Source organism: Oncorhynchus nerka, linkage group LG20, assembly GCF_034236695.1.
Source record: "Oncorhynchus nerka isolate Pitt River linkage group LG20, Oner_Uvic_2.0, whole genome shotgun sequence".
Lineage (NCBI taxonomy): Eukaryota > Metazoa > Chordata > Actinopteri > Salmoniformes > Salmonidae > Oncorhynchus > Oncorhynchus nerka.
In genome coordinates, this window is record NC_088415.1 from 54283154 (window position 1) to 54300043 (window position 16890).

The 16890-nt window shown below is 43.1% G+C and overlaps 2 protein-coding genes across 3 annotated transcripts; one reads left to right on the plus strand and one right to left on the minus strand.

Moving 5' to 3' along the window:
* Positions 1-353: 353 nt before the first annotated feature.
* Positions 354-2373, plus strand: LOC115101729 (zona pellucida sperm-binding protein 3-like). Its single transcript, XM_029621198.2, is given in 10 exon segments — positions 354-461; positions 602-768; positions 849-952; positions 1095-1183; positions 1258-1438; positions 1528-1550; positions 1553-1632; positions 1708-1793; positions 1895-1986; positions 2095-2373. Coding segments are annotated over 10 exon segments (963 nt in total). The 5' UTR covers positions 354-391; the 3' UTR covers positions 2166-2373.
* A 5107-nt stretch (positions 2374-7480) lies between these two features.
* On the minus strand, positions 7481-16755 carry LOC115102777 (homeobox and leucine zipper protein Homez-like). Of its 2 annotated transcripts, none has more exons than XM_029623060.2 (3): positions 16343-16755; positions 11249-11421; positions 7481-11017 (listed from the first exon to the last, which is right to left on the minus strand). In XM_029623060.2, the coding sequence occupies exon 3, from the start codon at positions 10987-10989 to the stop codon at positions 8911-8913; it is 2079 nt and encodes a 692-aa protein (XP_029478920.1). In that variant the 5' UTR covers positions 10990-11017; positions 11249-11421; positions 16343-16755; the 3' UTR covers positions 7481-8910. The 2 variants fall into 2 exon arrangements, with proteins under 2 accessions (XP_029478920.1, XP_029478919.1); XM_029623059.2 differs by having other exon boundaries at positions 11244-11421.
* Positions 16756-16890: the final 135 nt, after the last annotated feature.

The window sequence follows — 16890 nt, forward strand, 5'->3', positions numbered from 1 at the left end:
CCATCTGATCCTTTTGCTTTAGGAACTATGGCTGTTTTGCACAGGCAGCCCAATTCTGATATTTTTTCCCAGTAATTGGTGTTTTGACCAATCACATTAGATCTTTTCACAGTAGCTGTTTTTCATTGCTGATCATATTGGTCAAAAGACAAACAGGTGGAAAAAAAGATCAGAATTGGGTTGCCTGTGTAAATGCAGCCTATCTGATCAGAAATACATTAGGAGAATGGGATGAGTTCGTAACGATTTCCAAATCAGGGATTGATCGCCTGCAGCTGGAGGTTGTTAACAGCGAACACACTGATGACAGTGATTAACTTGAGCACTTGCTGGCTGGTATAAATATGTCTCTTCAACAATAACATTGTCATTCAAGGAATACTATTGAGTCATGAAGGCTTACTGTTGGCATAGTGCGGTCCTCCTAGGCATGGCTGTTGCGACCATTGTGGCACAGGATGGTAATGTGTTATATTATTTTCTTTGTGCATTCTGTTTTTGTTTGGGAGGTGAGCATTGACTTAATAAAACTCATGGCAACGTTGCAGAAGTTGAGTTTTATATTTGAGACTATAACTAGACAGCCTTGTCCTCCTGGCAGATCTGAAGGTGGACTGTGGCCGTGACTCAGTCACCCTGAGATGGGGGGCGGCCCAGTCACAGATGGACACCTCACTACTCCGGCTGGGAGACTGTTATCCAAGTAGTATCTCTGCTGGGGAGGCCATGTTTCAAGTGGAATTCAGTGACTGTAACTTCAGTAGACTGGTAGGGTTTAGCTGAAGTTATATCATGTATATTTGGCTGTCAGAAATGTTTAAACCCCTATCCCTCCTACCTCACTACAGGTGACTGGGGACACATTGATGTACATGAATGAGCTGATCTATATGTCTGGTCCTAAAGCTCAACTGAAGTCTTTCTCTCATCCAGTGGTTTGTTCCTATGAAAGGTGATTTGTGGCTGTTTGTGTACTCCAGAATAAATGTTTCTATTTTATTGATGTTGCATTGTCTTAATGCTGAACTAGAACAAGTTTAACCATGAATTGACTCTCTGCTAAATGTTTAATCTATTTCCCCGGGTCTGTGGAGGCCTGCAGACTGGGCGCCTGGCATATTTGACCCAGTGTTTCATACGTATGGTGAAGGAGATCTAGTCTTCCACATGGAACTTATGAAGGGTAGGTTTGACACTGCCTGAAGTACACCACTTGAATCCTGTAGATGTAAGCCTGACCATATACGTATCCTACAGATGACTTCTCTGGACCACATCTGTCTCGGGAATATCCCCTGGGCTCCTTCATCCACATCTCTGCAGCAGTGGAGCAGATGGTCCATCAGCCCTTGCTGCTACTGTTAGAGGAGTGTGTGGCAACCACAACACCAGAGCTGCAGTCTGAGGGCCCGGTGCACCCCATCATCACCAACAAGGGGTATGTACCACTGGGCTATACAGCAGGATGCTCCACGTGACTCTGGATTTGTGTAAATCATTAGTGATTGTCAAATGTTTTGTTCTCAGATGTCTTGTCGCTAGCAAGAATTCAATTCAAAGTTTGAACCAAGACAGAGAACCTCTGAAATCCGTCTGTCTCTGCAAGCCTTCAAGTTCGTCGTTGGCAAGGAAGTGGGTTTACTAATCTACATGATTGACAGTTTGTCACCTCTGAAATGTGCAGTAATATCCTTAATCTCTTCTCAGGTGTATATTCACTGCAGACTTTTGGCTTGGGACCCCAGTGGCCTTGACACAAGCAAGAAGGCCTGCCACTATGTGAAAGGGCATGGGTAAAATGTGTACACGTTACAAAAATATATTAGTATTTTGGAGGTACTTTTAGCACGTTAAAGTACTACTCTGGTTTCATGTGCTTGTGTTCGCCCTCTAGTTGGGTGCTCCTTGATGACCCCTACCATAGTACCCTCTGTGGCTGCTGTGACTCCAGCTGTGAGCCCTGGAAGACAAGTGGAATTGCATCAGGTACTACTCTTTGTGCACCCCACTAAAATGTTTACTTATTGTCCCCGGGCAACAGAACACAGAAATGGTGTCACAATCAGGTTTAATGTTTGAACTTCATCTTTTCAGGGAAACATGGGTCAACTCAAAGTGCTGTTCTTATTGGACCACTTGTCATCACTGACAATTCACCGGCCTGAGAAGATTGACTGGGTTTGCTTTATCCCTGCCCAATAATAACATTTGAGAGTTTATTGTTGGACTTGCATTATTTCATTGGCCTGTACATCAGTTCTTGTATTTGTTTCATACCTGAACCTGAGGCCAGATGTGACTCGTGGGAGGCCATCTTGCATGCCTGACTCTGTAGTGTCAGACTTGATTTGAAATAAATGTTTAATACTTACAGTGATGTCTTGGTTTGGTCTCTAAATAAGCATCTAAAGCTATACTCTGCAAAATTTTTAACTTGGTTTTGCTATCAGATCAGTGGTTAACATGGTGCAGTGACAGTCAATTATGCACTTCATTATAACATGATAGTGCTTGGACAACGCAACTATGCTTACACTGTAAAGATTGTGTTCCTGACGAGGCTCAGGTATTTTCCTATACATCCAGTTGTAGCACCGCTGTATTGGCAGAGTAGGCCTGTTATTATGCCTTGGCCATTAGGTTTCATGACTGGGCCACACTAGATGGGTGCTAGTGATTCTGAAGTAGACTCCAACTACTGCCCTGACGATGCCTGCAGTTGTGAAAAAGCATGACAATGCAGCTGAAGTAGATATAAATGATCTGGAGAGGCCGACAACTGTCCCAGCAGGGAAGGCAACTTTCTCTTAAGTGTGGCGTTTACTCAAGTTAAAGTTGTACTCTGCTGCTAACAAGAAGCCTGAGCCACAACACTCAGCTTGTAGGTACAATCACTTTGACATGGCTCTCCAGTTCTTCCACTAGTCTTTCAGTTTTTATTTACCCTTTACCAAGGTGTCTGTTACTGTAGAAAATACCTGTACGCAATCATAGAAAACAACACATTCTTCAGTTAAAGGTCCTCAATCGGCCCTTTTGAATTGACCAATAGGAACCAGTTTGAGTGCTGTGGCGACGATTCCGAAAGTAAAGTGTGAATCTGAAGGCAAATTTACCCAACTCGGTGCAGATCAAAGGGATTGCCAGTTGGCCATCTGGGATTAGTGCCAAGTTTCCCAAGGGCATTTATGGGTCAATTCATTGTAGGAGCATCGTTACGCACACACGCCTCATCTTTCTATGGGACTACACACTGTTCAAAACCCTCTTGTGGGTGCGAATTTTGCAGGTTTAAAGATCATTTCCAAAAATTCTATACACAGTACCAGTCAAAAGTTGGGACACATCATTCAAAGCTTTGTTTTTACTATGTTCTACATTGTAGAATGATAGTGAAGACAAACGATGAAATAACTCATACGGAATTATGTAGTAACCAAAATAATCTAAATACATTTGTTATACATCAGTCGGAAGTTTACATACACCTTAGCCAAATACATTTAAACTCAGTTTTTCACAATTCCTGACATTTAATCCAAGTAAAATTCCTTGTCTTAGGGCAGTTAGGGTCACCACTTTATTTTAAGAATGTGAGATGTCGATAGATTTATTTCAGATTTGATTTCTTTCACATTCCCAGTGGGTCAGAAATTGACACACTCAATTAGCATTTGGTAGCATTGCCTCCAAATGTAACTCTGGTCAAATGTTTCGGTCAGCCTTCCACAAGCTTCCCACTATGTCGGGTGAATTTTGGCCCATTCCTCCTGACATAGGTGGTGTAACTGAGTCAGGTTTGTAGGCCGCCTTGCTCGCACATGCTTTTTCAGTTCTGCCTACACATTTTCTATAGGATTGAGGTCAGGACTTTGATGGCCACTACAATACCTTGACTTTGTTGTCCTTAAGCCATTTTGCCACAATATTGGAATTATGCTTGGGGTCATTGTCCATTTGGAAGACCCATTTGCCACCAAGCTTTAACTTCCTGACTAATGTCTTGATGTTGCTTCAATATATCCACATTTCCCTCTTCCCTCATGAAGCCATCTATTTTGTGAAGTGCACCAGTCCGTCCTGCAGCAAAGCACCACAACATGATGCTGCCACCCCTTTGCTTCACTGTTGGGATGGTGTTCTTCGGCTTGCAAGCATCCCCCTTTTTCCTCCAAACATAACGATGGTCATTATGTCCAAACAGTTCTATTTTTGTTTCATCAGACCGGAGGACATTTCTCCAAAAAGTACAATCTTTGTCCTCGTGTGCAGTTGCAAACCGTAGTCTGACTTTTTTATGGCGGTTTTGGAGCAGTGGCTTCTTCCTTACTGAGCGGCCTTTCAGGTTATGTCAATATCGGACTCGTTTTACTGTGGATATAGATACTTTTGTACCTGTTTCCTCCAGCATCTTCACAACGTCCTTTGCTGTTCTGGGATTGATTTGCACTTTTCGCACAAACGTACGTTAATCTCTAGGAGACAGAACGCCTCTCCTTCCTGAGCGGTATGACGGCTGTGTGGTCCCATGGTGTTTATACTTGCGTACCATTGTTTGTACAGATGAACGTGATACCTTCGGGTGTTTGGAAATTGCTCCCAAGGATGAACCAGACTTGTGGAGGTCTACAATTGTTTTTCTGAGGTCATTGCTGATTTCTTTTGATTTTCCTATGATGTCAAGCAAAGAGGCATTGAAGGTAGGCCTTGAAATACCTCCAATTGACTCAAATGATGTTAATTCGCCTATCGGAAGCTTCTAAAGCCATGACATAATTTTCTGGAATTTCCCAAGCTGTTTAAAGGCACAGTCAATTTAGTGTATGTTTTCTTCTGACCCACTGGAATTGTGATACAGTGAATTATAAGTGAAATAATCTGTCTGTAAACAATTGTTTGAAAAATTACTTGTGTCATGCACAAAGTAGATGTCTTAACCGACTTGCCAAAACTATAGTTTGTTAACAAGAAATGTGTGGAGAGGTTGAAAAACGAGTTTTAATGACTCCAAACTAAGTGCATGTAAACTTCTGACTTTATATATTATACTTTTTTGGGGGGGGTCTCTACTATTTATCACATGTTGATTTTCAATATATCTCATGAGCTCAAAGCGTTTACTGACAACTGGGATCTGTTTCCCCAGCAGTGTAAAAAGTATGTCTTCCAGTGGCTGTCATCTCCCCAGGTAATGGGGAACACTGATGGGTTGTGGTTAGATGCATCTTAGAGATCTTAACATGATGATATTATTTCAATGAATCCCCATGGGGAATTCCATTTTAAACCTCAGATGATGAGCAATGGTGTGTCACTTTCTGTATCTATCCTTACTCTTACAGCCACCCCTCGCTCACATCCTATTCGATAGAAGATATATGGTGGCAGACAGGCATGTACAGATGTCGGATCTTAATTTGATCACCCTGTTGCAGGATTTCTTCAATTCAGGAAATGTAAAACTTGTAGTGTAATTGAGGTTTGAAAAGGCTTCTGATGTTTGTCATTTCCACTTTCAAATTTCAGATTTGATTCATCATAATCCATATCCATGTCGTTATTGCATGATTATCTTCATGCTGTAGCAAACTGGCAAAAATTAAGAACCTACATCTGTACGCGTACTAACAAAACAGTCTGTCAAACAATCTATTAAATTCAGAGATGTTTTCACCCATCACTAACTGTTTGACACACCAGGCTCAAGACAAACTCTACTCACCCTTGCAGTGAATTTGCATTCCTTCTTTGCTGAAGTGGGTTTCATGTCCCTGTCCTCTGTCTTGACATTCTTCTGCATCTGACTAACTCTTTCCTCCAGCAGTGCCTTTGCTTATGGTCTCAATCCTGCCTGCTTCCAGACTCCGCCTGGTTCTGCCACATCAATCTCCAGCCTGAACTCTCTGCACGAGGGTGGTAAACTCTCTGCACGAGGGTGGTAACTCTCTGCACGAGTGGTACACACCAGATTACTTGATCTCGTTAAAAAAAATACATTTTGGCCAGATTTTCATGCCAAACATTTTTTAAAGACGTCACAGAAATAATTCAACAGTCCACAAAGTGACAGCTAGGAGGGGTTGGGATCAGGGGAGGGAAAGGATCTTCCACAACCATTATTTTCACACATTGACACATTCAAATTGTATCATTTCTAACCGTACAAAAATTACCAAGCTGTACCACTGAACAAAATGTAATTTCAATGGTTTTATTGAGTTACAGTTTCTTATGAGGGAATCAGTCAATTGAAATAAATTCATTAGGCCTTCATCTATGGATTTCACATGACTGGGTATACAGATATGCATCTGTTGGTTAGTTAACTTTAAAAATACACTTGCCTCTCTTCACTGTATTTTTGTGCGTTCAAATTGCCAATCGGTAAAATGCAATTCTGATCATTGTCCGTAGCTTACACCACCATGGGGAACTGTTCACAATGTTGACATCAGCAAACTGCTCACCCACACAACACCATTACACATGGTCTGCAGTTGTGAGACTGGTTGACTGGCCTACTAAAAAAATGTCATCTACATTGGAGGTGGCTTATGGTAAAGAAATTCAAGTGTCTGCCAACAGCTCTGGTGGACATTCCTGCTGTCAGCATGTCAATTGCAAGCTCCCTCAACTTGAGACATCTGCGACATTGTGTTGTCTGACAAAACTGTACATTTTAGTTTCCTTGGTGCAGCTGTGTAATAATCCGGTTTAATCATCTTCTTGATATGCCACACCGGTCAGGTGGATGGATGATCTTGCCAAAGGAGAAACGCTCACTAACAGGGATGTAAACAAATCTGTGCACAAAATTTGAGAAATAAGATTTTTGTGCATAATGGAAAATTACTGGGATCTTTTATTTCAGCTCATGAAACATGGGATCAACGCTTTACATGTTGCGTTTATATTTTTGTTCAGTGTGTATTCATTCTACTGCCGTTTCTCATGATTGGTAACAATATATATTTTTTAAAGTCCACATACAGACGGTAGAAATGTTAATCGTTTTTATCTCTCCTCATAGGGACACCCACCATTATTAACACTCCCATCCGGTAAGAATGAATTAATATCAGTTGATTTCCACGGTGTATCATTGAAAGTTGTAGTAGTTAAGACTGAGCAGACCTCTCTCCTCCATTCTCAGGTCTGAGAATCTGACTAACATTCAATACCAGTTCTTGACTGGGTTATCACTACACTCTGCAAATCCTCTCAGAAATGGCAAGTGGCAACCCCATTGGAATTAAATTTACATTTCGTCAATGACAAAACTGAAATCCAATTGATAAATTCTGATTGATTTCAGTATGTGACCTAACGTAACATTAAGCCAAAAGACAACTAAGTATTTTGGCATAGTTCTTACCTCTTTCTGCAGCATCTGTGATGAAAAGCTGACCCCCCCATCTCAGAAAGTTCAGGGAATGAAAGGCCTCCATCGAACCAGTTCACACAAACAAGAAAACATTCACACATTTGCAAATATGTTTTTTACTTGTTTCTAGTGACGCAGTAGGGCACATTTGAAATGTAACAAAGATTAATTTATGAAAATGAGTGTCATCTATCCAGTGAAGTACAAATGTAAAAAACGTTTTCCAACTGAAGGCTGCAATGTGACAAGTGTAATAGGACATTAACATTTCTCCTTCAGTATTCTTGTACTTTCACGTGTCATCTTCTCATAGCTAACAGAACAAACTTCTACACTAGAAAATGTTGATTAAATACTTTCCAGTATACCTGTTTGAATGACACATTTGCATGCTTTTTAATCTCTGAGGCATAGGAAATGGCCTGCACAAAACACTAGTTATTGCTTTGGATTATAGTGGACTAAGACAATCTATTACTTCTATGCCTGAACTTTGAATTTGGTTGGATTACACAATTCCAGTGACTTCTGTGCCCCTAATCATTCTACTCACACGAATGCTCGATATAGGCAGAATACTCTACTCCCACCAATCTGGGGTATGAACAAGGGGAAATGAACTGCACACACAACGATAAAATAAGACAACATTGCAGCCCTTCAGAACATAATTCATTTTGAGAGGTGAGCAGAGGTCAAAAATACAGGAGTTTACAGGACCAAAGAGTGCAATTCAGTTGCTCAAAGTGTTTTAAACATATGGTCTGCATGGACATTGAACTTCACTTTAAAACATCTGTAGGTCAGTGCAAACTGCATAACAATTTGAATAGGAATTCAAACTTTTATAAAAAGGAATATATTTAATTAACATTATGGCAGCTAAAATGTCAGGGTTAAAAAAATTCAAGTGCAACGTGTCTATTTAGAAGGATAAAGTGTTAATGTCCAGTTTGTTAATCTAGTGAAGAGGAATTGTAGGTTGTAAAGGAATGAAAATACTTTCAGTGATTAGTCAGTGTCTTTACCCTAAGGCTCATAAATTGTTCTATTTAGGTTTCCAAAGTGTAGTTTCACTTCTGAAAAAAATGGAGAACCACACTACCTAAGGAGCTCCAACCAATACATACTTTATATCCAGTTAATTATATTTTGCTACAATACTGGACTACAAATTATATCATAACACACAAACAAAATAAGGGGGTGGGGGAATTGAACCAGTGCACAAGGTACTGTCCTATCTATAGTAGGCAGGCAGCACAAGCAGGACTTCAAGACCAAGCTTATGAGAAAAAACACTGAATGCAGCAATAATTCAGCAGTCACCAGATCTGTGCTTATACTACAAAGACCGTACGCATTTAAGAGTCACACCTGCTCACATTAGAGCAAAGTCAATTCAATATGAAACGTTTTTGTAACTAAGGAGCGTCATCGTTCTGCGTAAGAGATGATCAGTCTTGTCCTCTGTAAAAAGAGAGAGTGCTGATTTCCAACCCTTATCCGCCCACAAGTTCCTCATCTCAATCAGTAACATTGGTTTCTGGGTCAATTTCCTTGCTCTCCTGAGATGCAAACCAGTCTCGCACCTGCTGGTAGCTCATTCGTGACTTTTTGCAAAGGGCATCAAGGTCTTTCTCATGAAGAACCCCAGTCAAGCGATGGTAAACCCCCAGCGGCTTGATGTCCGGGAAATCGGCAGTGGATGTTGCGGTGGCGCCATTCGCTTGAGACTTACGTTTGCGGCTACCCATAACCCGAGGGATCCCACTGGAACCGTTTCCACCGGTGACTCCACTGCCATTTTGCTGTGTGGCTAGTTCAGACAGAAATTGCTCACGGACTCCCTGCACCCAGCGTAGCTGCCCATTTTTAACAGCGTAGCGCGTATCCCCAAACCACTGGATGATGTCTGCACGGGGCAAGCCTGTGAGTTCTACCAGCTGGGTGTAGTCCTCACTCTTAGGCCACTGGCAGTGCAGGAAGTGCTCCTTTAGTATGTCCAGTTGTTCCTTGGTCTTCCGTAGTCGGCCAGCAGGTGTAAGAGTAGACCAGGATGAGGGAGGACTGGAGAGAGACAGGGCTGTGAGTGAGGCTTTGGCTGAGCGAGCAGACTTCTGCAGGGTGCTGGTGCTAGTGGAACTATGCATAATAGTGGGGACAATAGTCGAAAGGGGAGGGGTGGTAGAATGAGAGGGGGAGGACGAAGCGCAGATGGTAACGGCTGATGGTGGTTGTTTAATCTCTGGGTCTTTGTTGCCCCTAATCAACTGTAGGGGCTTTTCTTCCTTTTTCACCTCCTCTTCCTTAACAGTCTCAGTGTGAACAGAGGCTTCCTCTGCAACCTCGTCCTCCTCCACCTCTACTGCTCCTTCCCCAAAGGTCTCCAGGCTGTTTGACAGGAAGTTCTGGAAGAAATGTGAATCTTTCACCCCATTGCTGCGAGCTCCCTTCCATTGAGCCCCTCTCTGCACTTCAATATCATTTTCTTGATCCCGAGGCCTGTGAGCTACGCGTGGAAAAGACTGAAGTTGCTGAGACTCGTCCTTTGCTTCTCCTATGATGAGCTGAGGGTAGACCATGGATGTTCGAAGCAGTCCGCGCCCATTTCTAAGCTGGTACCGGCTGTCGCTGAACCATTTGCGGATGTCATTGCGGCTCAGGCCCGTTTCATTCTGCAGACATCGGAGCTCTGTCTCTGCAGGCCAGTTTTCACGCAGGAAGCTGCTGCGAAGGACTGCAAGCTGAGCTTTGGTCTTTTTGTAGCGTCCGCGTTGTTGTTGCCGTGGAGAGCCAAGTGAGGTCTCAGAGAGGTTCAGGGAAGCCTCTGTCGCGGTAGTTGCTGGCATGTCTACAGGAGGGCGGTAGTAGTATGAATCCTGAGGGGGTGGGAGAGAGGAACTGAAATGTCGGATGGTGGAGGCTGGTTTGCAGTGTTCTGGAGTCTCATGTCTGGCACGTTTTCTCGGGTGGAGCAGGGAAGAGTTAAGACCATTATTCATTTGGCCTGTGTCCTCTGCTTCCACAGACATCTCCCCACACCCCGTGCTCATCTTTATCTCCTCTTTCTCATTTGCATAGTCGTTAGTCCACTCAGGTCCGGCCAGCTTGCCACGCGTCTCCTCAATCTCCTCTGAGGCCCAGCTGATGCCGTATTTGATTCTCTGCACCATGAACCAGACCTTGACTTTGTCCAGAGGCAGGGCACAGAGCCGTGCCAAGGCATTCACCTCACGAGATGTTGGGTATGGGAACACATTGAATGCCTGGATCAGCTCTTGGATGGTGTCAAGCTCACGTGTCTGATTTGACTGTGTCCATACTAGCTTCGGGCCCTCAGAGACCAAAGGCAGGCACACCACAGAGTTGTGGTTGGTGCTGAAACTAACACCACCATCTCTAACGTTGCCTCCATCACCGTCTGTTGCATCGTGGTCAAAGGATAGATGGCTCTTTCCATTGGTTATCTGGCGGTGTGGAGTTTTGGAGGAACGCGGGGCGGCATGCTTTCCTTCACACACAGTCTTTGTGACGTTACTCTGGAATGTCTCCATATTCACCTCCAGGCCTATTCTTCTGTTACGGTCAATGTGTGTTGCCATTGGTGGTGTCACCGCACGTCACTCCAGTCTAGTAGAGATAAGACAAAGATGTAAAATACATTGTGCTCAAATTGATTATCGCACTAACAAAAAAATATGAGAAATAGCACTGGAGTTTGCCAATGTCTAGTCCAGGGGTCTCCAACAGGTAGATCGCTTGCCTGTCGGACTGAAATTAGCATTTGAATCAGGAAAGTGTGCTCTCACGACCTCTACAAGCAAGAATGTTGGAAAAAACATGTATTTTAACGTACTTTACCGGTTGTCCGTGCAGTTGGTCCTTTTGGCTGTAGGAATGTGAGACAATATATCCACAGCTAAGTATAATTGCATCAACTTTTCAAAGCGCTCTGTCCTCTTTTCACAAGTTCTCCGTCCTCTGAGAATGAAGTTTGACCCCCCACCAGAGGCAGTGAGTCACAACAGAAACACCTATGGAAAGAGAAAATAGATTGAACATTTGACATTTTCAATGTGTAGGCGATTCATACATGAGAAAATATATAAAAATTGTCATTCATAGAGTAAGATGTTTTATAATATAATCTCTTTTTGAAAAACAGCAATAAAACAGCTATGGCAGAGGACAGTTGACTTAATACAAAAGGCAAACTCGAGATTGGCTATTAGGGAGAATTTATGTACAACTCTGCCCTGATCTGACCAAAAGCATAAATTAAGTTAACTGTCAATTCACAGAGAAAACTATGGAACGCAACAAGTGCATATTTTATATTTCTTATATTCCTTTTGTTGTAGCATTATTGAGAGGGAACCTGGAAGTAAACCTTTTATTGTACTGTAGTGTGTACAGCATGTGTATCATGTGGACATTTCCCCCTGACAAATATATTTATAAAGTTCGGATTAAATCCAATATCCCATACGGTCCTTTTTTGCCCCCCTGGTCCTGGAGGGGCTTCAGTCTGGATGTCCTAGCCTGGCACTAACGGCAGGTAGCCTAGCGATTAAGAGCATTGGGCCAGTAACAGACAGGTCGCTGGTTCGAACCCCAGAGGCAACGAGGTGAAAAGTCTGCCAATGTGCCCTTGAGCAATGCACTCCACCCTAATTGCTCCTGTAGGTCACTCTGGATAAAAGCATCTGCTAAATGACAAAAATTAACATCTAATTCAACTTCGATCGCCAATACCGAACCTTCATTAGCTGAATTGAGGCGAAGACATTTGGAGGATGGCCTGGTGTCAAGAAGGGCAGCAAAGAAGCCACTTCTCTCCAGGAAAAACATCAGGGACAGACTGACATTCTGCTAAAGTACAGGGATTGGACTGCTGAGGACTGAGGTAAAGTCATTTTCTTTTTGAATCCCCTTTCGGATTGTTTGGGGCTTCCGGAAAAAAAGCTTGTCCGGAGAAGACAAGGTGAGCGCTACCATCAGTCCTGTGTCATGCCAACAGTAAAGCATCCTGAGACCATTCATGTGTGGGGTTGCTTCTCAGCCAAGGGAGTGGGCTCACTCACAATTTTGCCTAAGAACACAGCAATGAATAAAGAATGGTACCAACACATCCTTCGAGAGCAACTTCTCCCAACCATCCAGGAACCGTTTGGTGAGGAACAATGCCTTGATGGAGCACCTTGCCATAAGGCAAAAGTGATAACTATGTGGCTCGGGGAACAAAACATCGATATTTTGGGTCCAAGGCCAGGAAACTCCCCAGACCTTAATCCCATTGAGGACTTGTGGTCAATCCTCAAGCGGTGGATGGACAAACAAAAAAACACAAATTCTGACAAACTCCAAGCAAGAATGGGCTGCCATCAGTCAGGATGTGGCCCAGAAGTTAATTGACAGCATGCCAGGCCAGATTGCAGAGGTCTTGAAAAAGAAGGGTCAACACTGCAAATATTGACTCTTTGCATGAACTTCATGTAATTGTCAATAAAAGCCTTTGACACTTATGAAATGCTTGTAATTATACTTCAGTATTCCATAGTAACATCTGACAAAAATGCCCTAACCAAATGTACGTGTTTTTTTCCCCCTATCATAATTTGTAACTTATTTTGTACATAATGTTTCTGCCACCGTCTCTTATGACGAGAAAAGAGCTTCCAGAAATCAGGACAGCAATTATTCACCCCATACTGGATAAGATTTTTCCTTTTCTTTAACGACTCGGACGCAAAGGATTTACTCCAGACACCCGACAAGGCCCTCATCCCCGTCATTCGCTAAGCTACAGGACTGTTTAGCTTGCACCAACTGGAATATGTTCCGGGATTTACTCCAGACACCCGACAAGGCCCTCATCTCCGTCATTCGCTAAGCTACAGGACTGTTTTGCTTGCACCAACTGGAATATGTTCCGGGATTTACTCCAGACAAGGCCCTCATCCCCGTCATTCGCTAAGCTACAGGACTGTTTAGCTTGCACCAACTGGAATATGTTCCGGGATTTACTCCAGACACCCGACAAGGCCCTCATCCCCGTCATTCGCTAAGCTACAGGACTGTTTAGCTTGCACCAACTGGAATATGTTCCGGGATTTACTCCAGACACCCGACAAGGCCCTCATCCCCGTCATTCGCTAAGCTACAGGACTGTTTTGCTTGCACCAACTGGAATATGTTCCGGGATTTACTCCAGACAAGGCCCTCATCCCAGTCATTCGCTAAGCTACAGGACTGTTTAGCTTGCACCAACTGGAATATGTTCCGGGATTCTTCAGATGGCATTGATGAGTACACCAGTCACTGGCTTCATCAATAAGTGCATCGATGACGTCATCCCCACAGTGACTGTACATGCATACCCCAACCAGAAGCCATTGATTACAGGCAACATCCGGACTGAGCTAAAGGGAAGAGCTGCCGCTTTCAAGGAGCGGGACTAACCCGGAAGCTTATAAGAAATCCCGCTCTGCCCTCCGACGAACCATCAAACAGGCAAAGTGTCAATACAGGACTAAGATTGAATCATACTACACCAGTTCCGACACTCGTCGGATGTGGCAGGACTTGCAAACTATTACAGACTACAAAGGGAAGCACAGCCATGGGCTGCCCAGTGACACGAGCCTACCAGATGAGCTAAATTACTTCTATGCTCGCATCAAGGCAAGTAACACAAACACATCCACCACGCTGATCCTCAACACAGGGCCCCTTCAGGGGTGCATGCTCAGTCCCCTCCTGTACTCCCTGTTCACTCATGACTGCATGGCCAAGCACGACTCCAACACCATCATTAAGTTTGCCTATGACAACAGTGGTAGGCCTGATCACTAACAACGATGAGACAGCCTATAGGGTGATGCCAGGACAACAACCTCTCCCTCAATGTTTTCAAGACAAAGGAGATGATTGTGGACTACAAGAATAGGAGGACCGAGCACACCCCCATTCTCATCTGGGCTGCAGTGAAGCAGGTTGAGATCTTCAAGTTCCTTGGTGTTCACATCACCAACAAACTATCATGGTCCAGACACACCAAGACAGTCGTGAAGAGGGCAAGACAAAGCCTATTCCCCCCCAGGAGACTGAAAAGATTTGGCAAGGGTCCTCAGATCCTTTTTCTTGTTTTCTTTAAACTGCATTGTTGGTTAAGGGCTTGTAAGTAAGCATTTCACTGTAAGGTCTACACCGGTTGTATTCAGCACATGTGACAAATCACGTGTCACTACAGACCCTGGTTTGATTCTAGGCTGTATCACAACCGGCCGTGATTGGGAGTCCCATAGGGCAGCGTACAATTGGCCCAGCGTCGCCCGGGTTAGGGTTTGGCCAGGGTAAGCCATCATTGTAAATAAGAATTTGTTCTTAACTGGACTTGCCTAGTTAAATAAAGGTTAAATAACATTTTAAATCACAAGTGCATAGGACTAGAACGGAAGGGTTGTGTGGCAAAGACATGGTCATCGCTCTCCAGAATGCATGCACTCAGCTTTCCAGAATGTGCTCCATTGTCTCCTGCCAATTCCTGCACATTCATTGTTTCATTGTGTGAATTGTTTGCCCTTTGATTATATATATTTTTTTATCAATTCCCTTTTACATATTTAACCAGTAGGCCTAGTAAATGTACCATTAATCCCAGTCATTTGGTTACATTCATTTCTGTTAATGCATGTATTATAGTCATTTACCGTTCACTTTCTCAGAGTGGAAACGTTGTTTGCAGAGTTCACAACCTGCTATACTTGTGAGAAACAACTTTTGGTTCATTTCATAACCATCATTTACGAGTTTTGTAAATGTTGTCATTGTCTTTTGTTTGGAGTGCTTCATGTGAGCAATGAGCATGTGTGTGGATCCTCTGTCCTGATAACGTAGAGCGTGCGCGCTTGAGCACACCAAACTGCTGAGTTCATACAATATTGCACTTCACTAGAGATAGCTCAAATAAAGACAGACGTAAAAGAGATGAATGGGATTAAATGAACCTGAATGTATCCGGATATTTTCTACTGTTTCTAATTTTTGGCTTTAAGCCTATGCATTTGACTTAGTTGACGATGGGAGTGATAGCCTATAGGCCAATGCCGCAGTCGACTTCTCTCGGAGTTCCATGCGCTAATTTCTTTAGCCGCCAATTGATCACCGTGTAGGCAATCAATGTGTCCATATGGCAAAGGCTGGTGCTCTTGCATTAGTTGAATTTAAACGTTTTGATTTGTATCATTTTAATTAATTCAGAATATGATTAACCACGTGACAATTATTGAAATTAAACTTGTCCATCTTTTATTTGCATTTACAAATACTAAACGGACACGCAGTTGGGTAGAAATGTAGGATAAATTGTAAGCTTGGCCAAATTTGAAACTCGGGAGCTGCTTATTCTTTATTGTGACACTCATTTACTAGAACACCCATTGATAAAAACGGTCCCGCCTATAGAATTCAAATGGCAGTCCAATTGGTTCATTCGGGCGCTGGCCCTGATCCAATGTACGAGACTGACGGTCAGGGGCTGGGCTATATAATCTCCCAACTCAGAACCAAATCACCCAAGTGATTAGCGAACTTAATGTATCATGCTGCGTTCTGTTGCAACTCATTAGTTGTCGGAAATTATACATTTGTATTCCCCCCAAAAGATATGGGTCAACCACTGAGCGAGCAAACTAGTAGCCCTTGACAAAAAAAATGCTAGGTACAAATGTGGCCGACAGAGAAAGATATCCGGCGCTTTGCTAATAGTAGCCCAAACAGCTCTCGTAATTTTAACATTGTTACAAATGTAACATCAAGACAATTTACAATGCGGAACAGCTCACAAATTGGAACAGATATTTTGATCCTTTGTGGCGTACTAGCTCAAATGGTCAGACTGCACAGGCGCACTCACTCGGACACGCTTCAGTAATAACAAAGAAACAAACTTACCGGAATCATGTTTTAGCCCATTTATTCTCTGGCGTTGGATAAAGTTTTTATTTAATTTTGTATATCCGTCTTTTTTTTGTTTACCCTGTTAATGGCTGAAGTTGGACAGAAAACACAGGGAAACAATAGTCTGTCTGACCCCGTCGCTTTATCTATCCGTCGAACCTCAAACGGGTTCTCGTTTCGGATACAATGACGCGAAGCAATTCTAGAACTTTGTTTTGTCTCAAGTTAAGACCCAAACGGATACTTGATAATGATACACCTTTAGAAGTGAATCAGCAATTGGTTGAACCCGTTTCCTTACTGTACCCCTCTCGGTCAGTTGTTGCTTTAGTTCTGAAAATCCGAGCGTTTCCCCTGTCCTGCCAAGACGAGGACCAGAAACTCACACAGGCCCCACCATCTCCTGAGTGACGATAGAGAGGGTGTGGCATTCTATGCAAAGCAGGACTGGGATTGGATGAAAGCGTTTGTAAAGGACTGGTCAGCAAAATAACTCTTCTAAAACACACTTATGGGCACTGCAATCGCCATGTTTGTAAGGT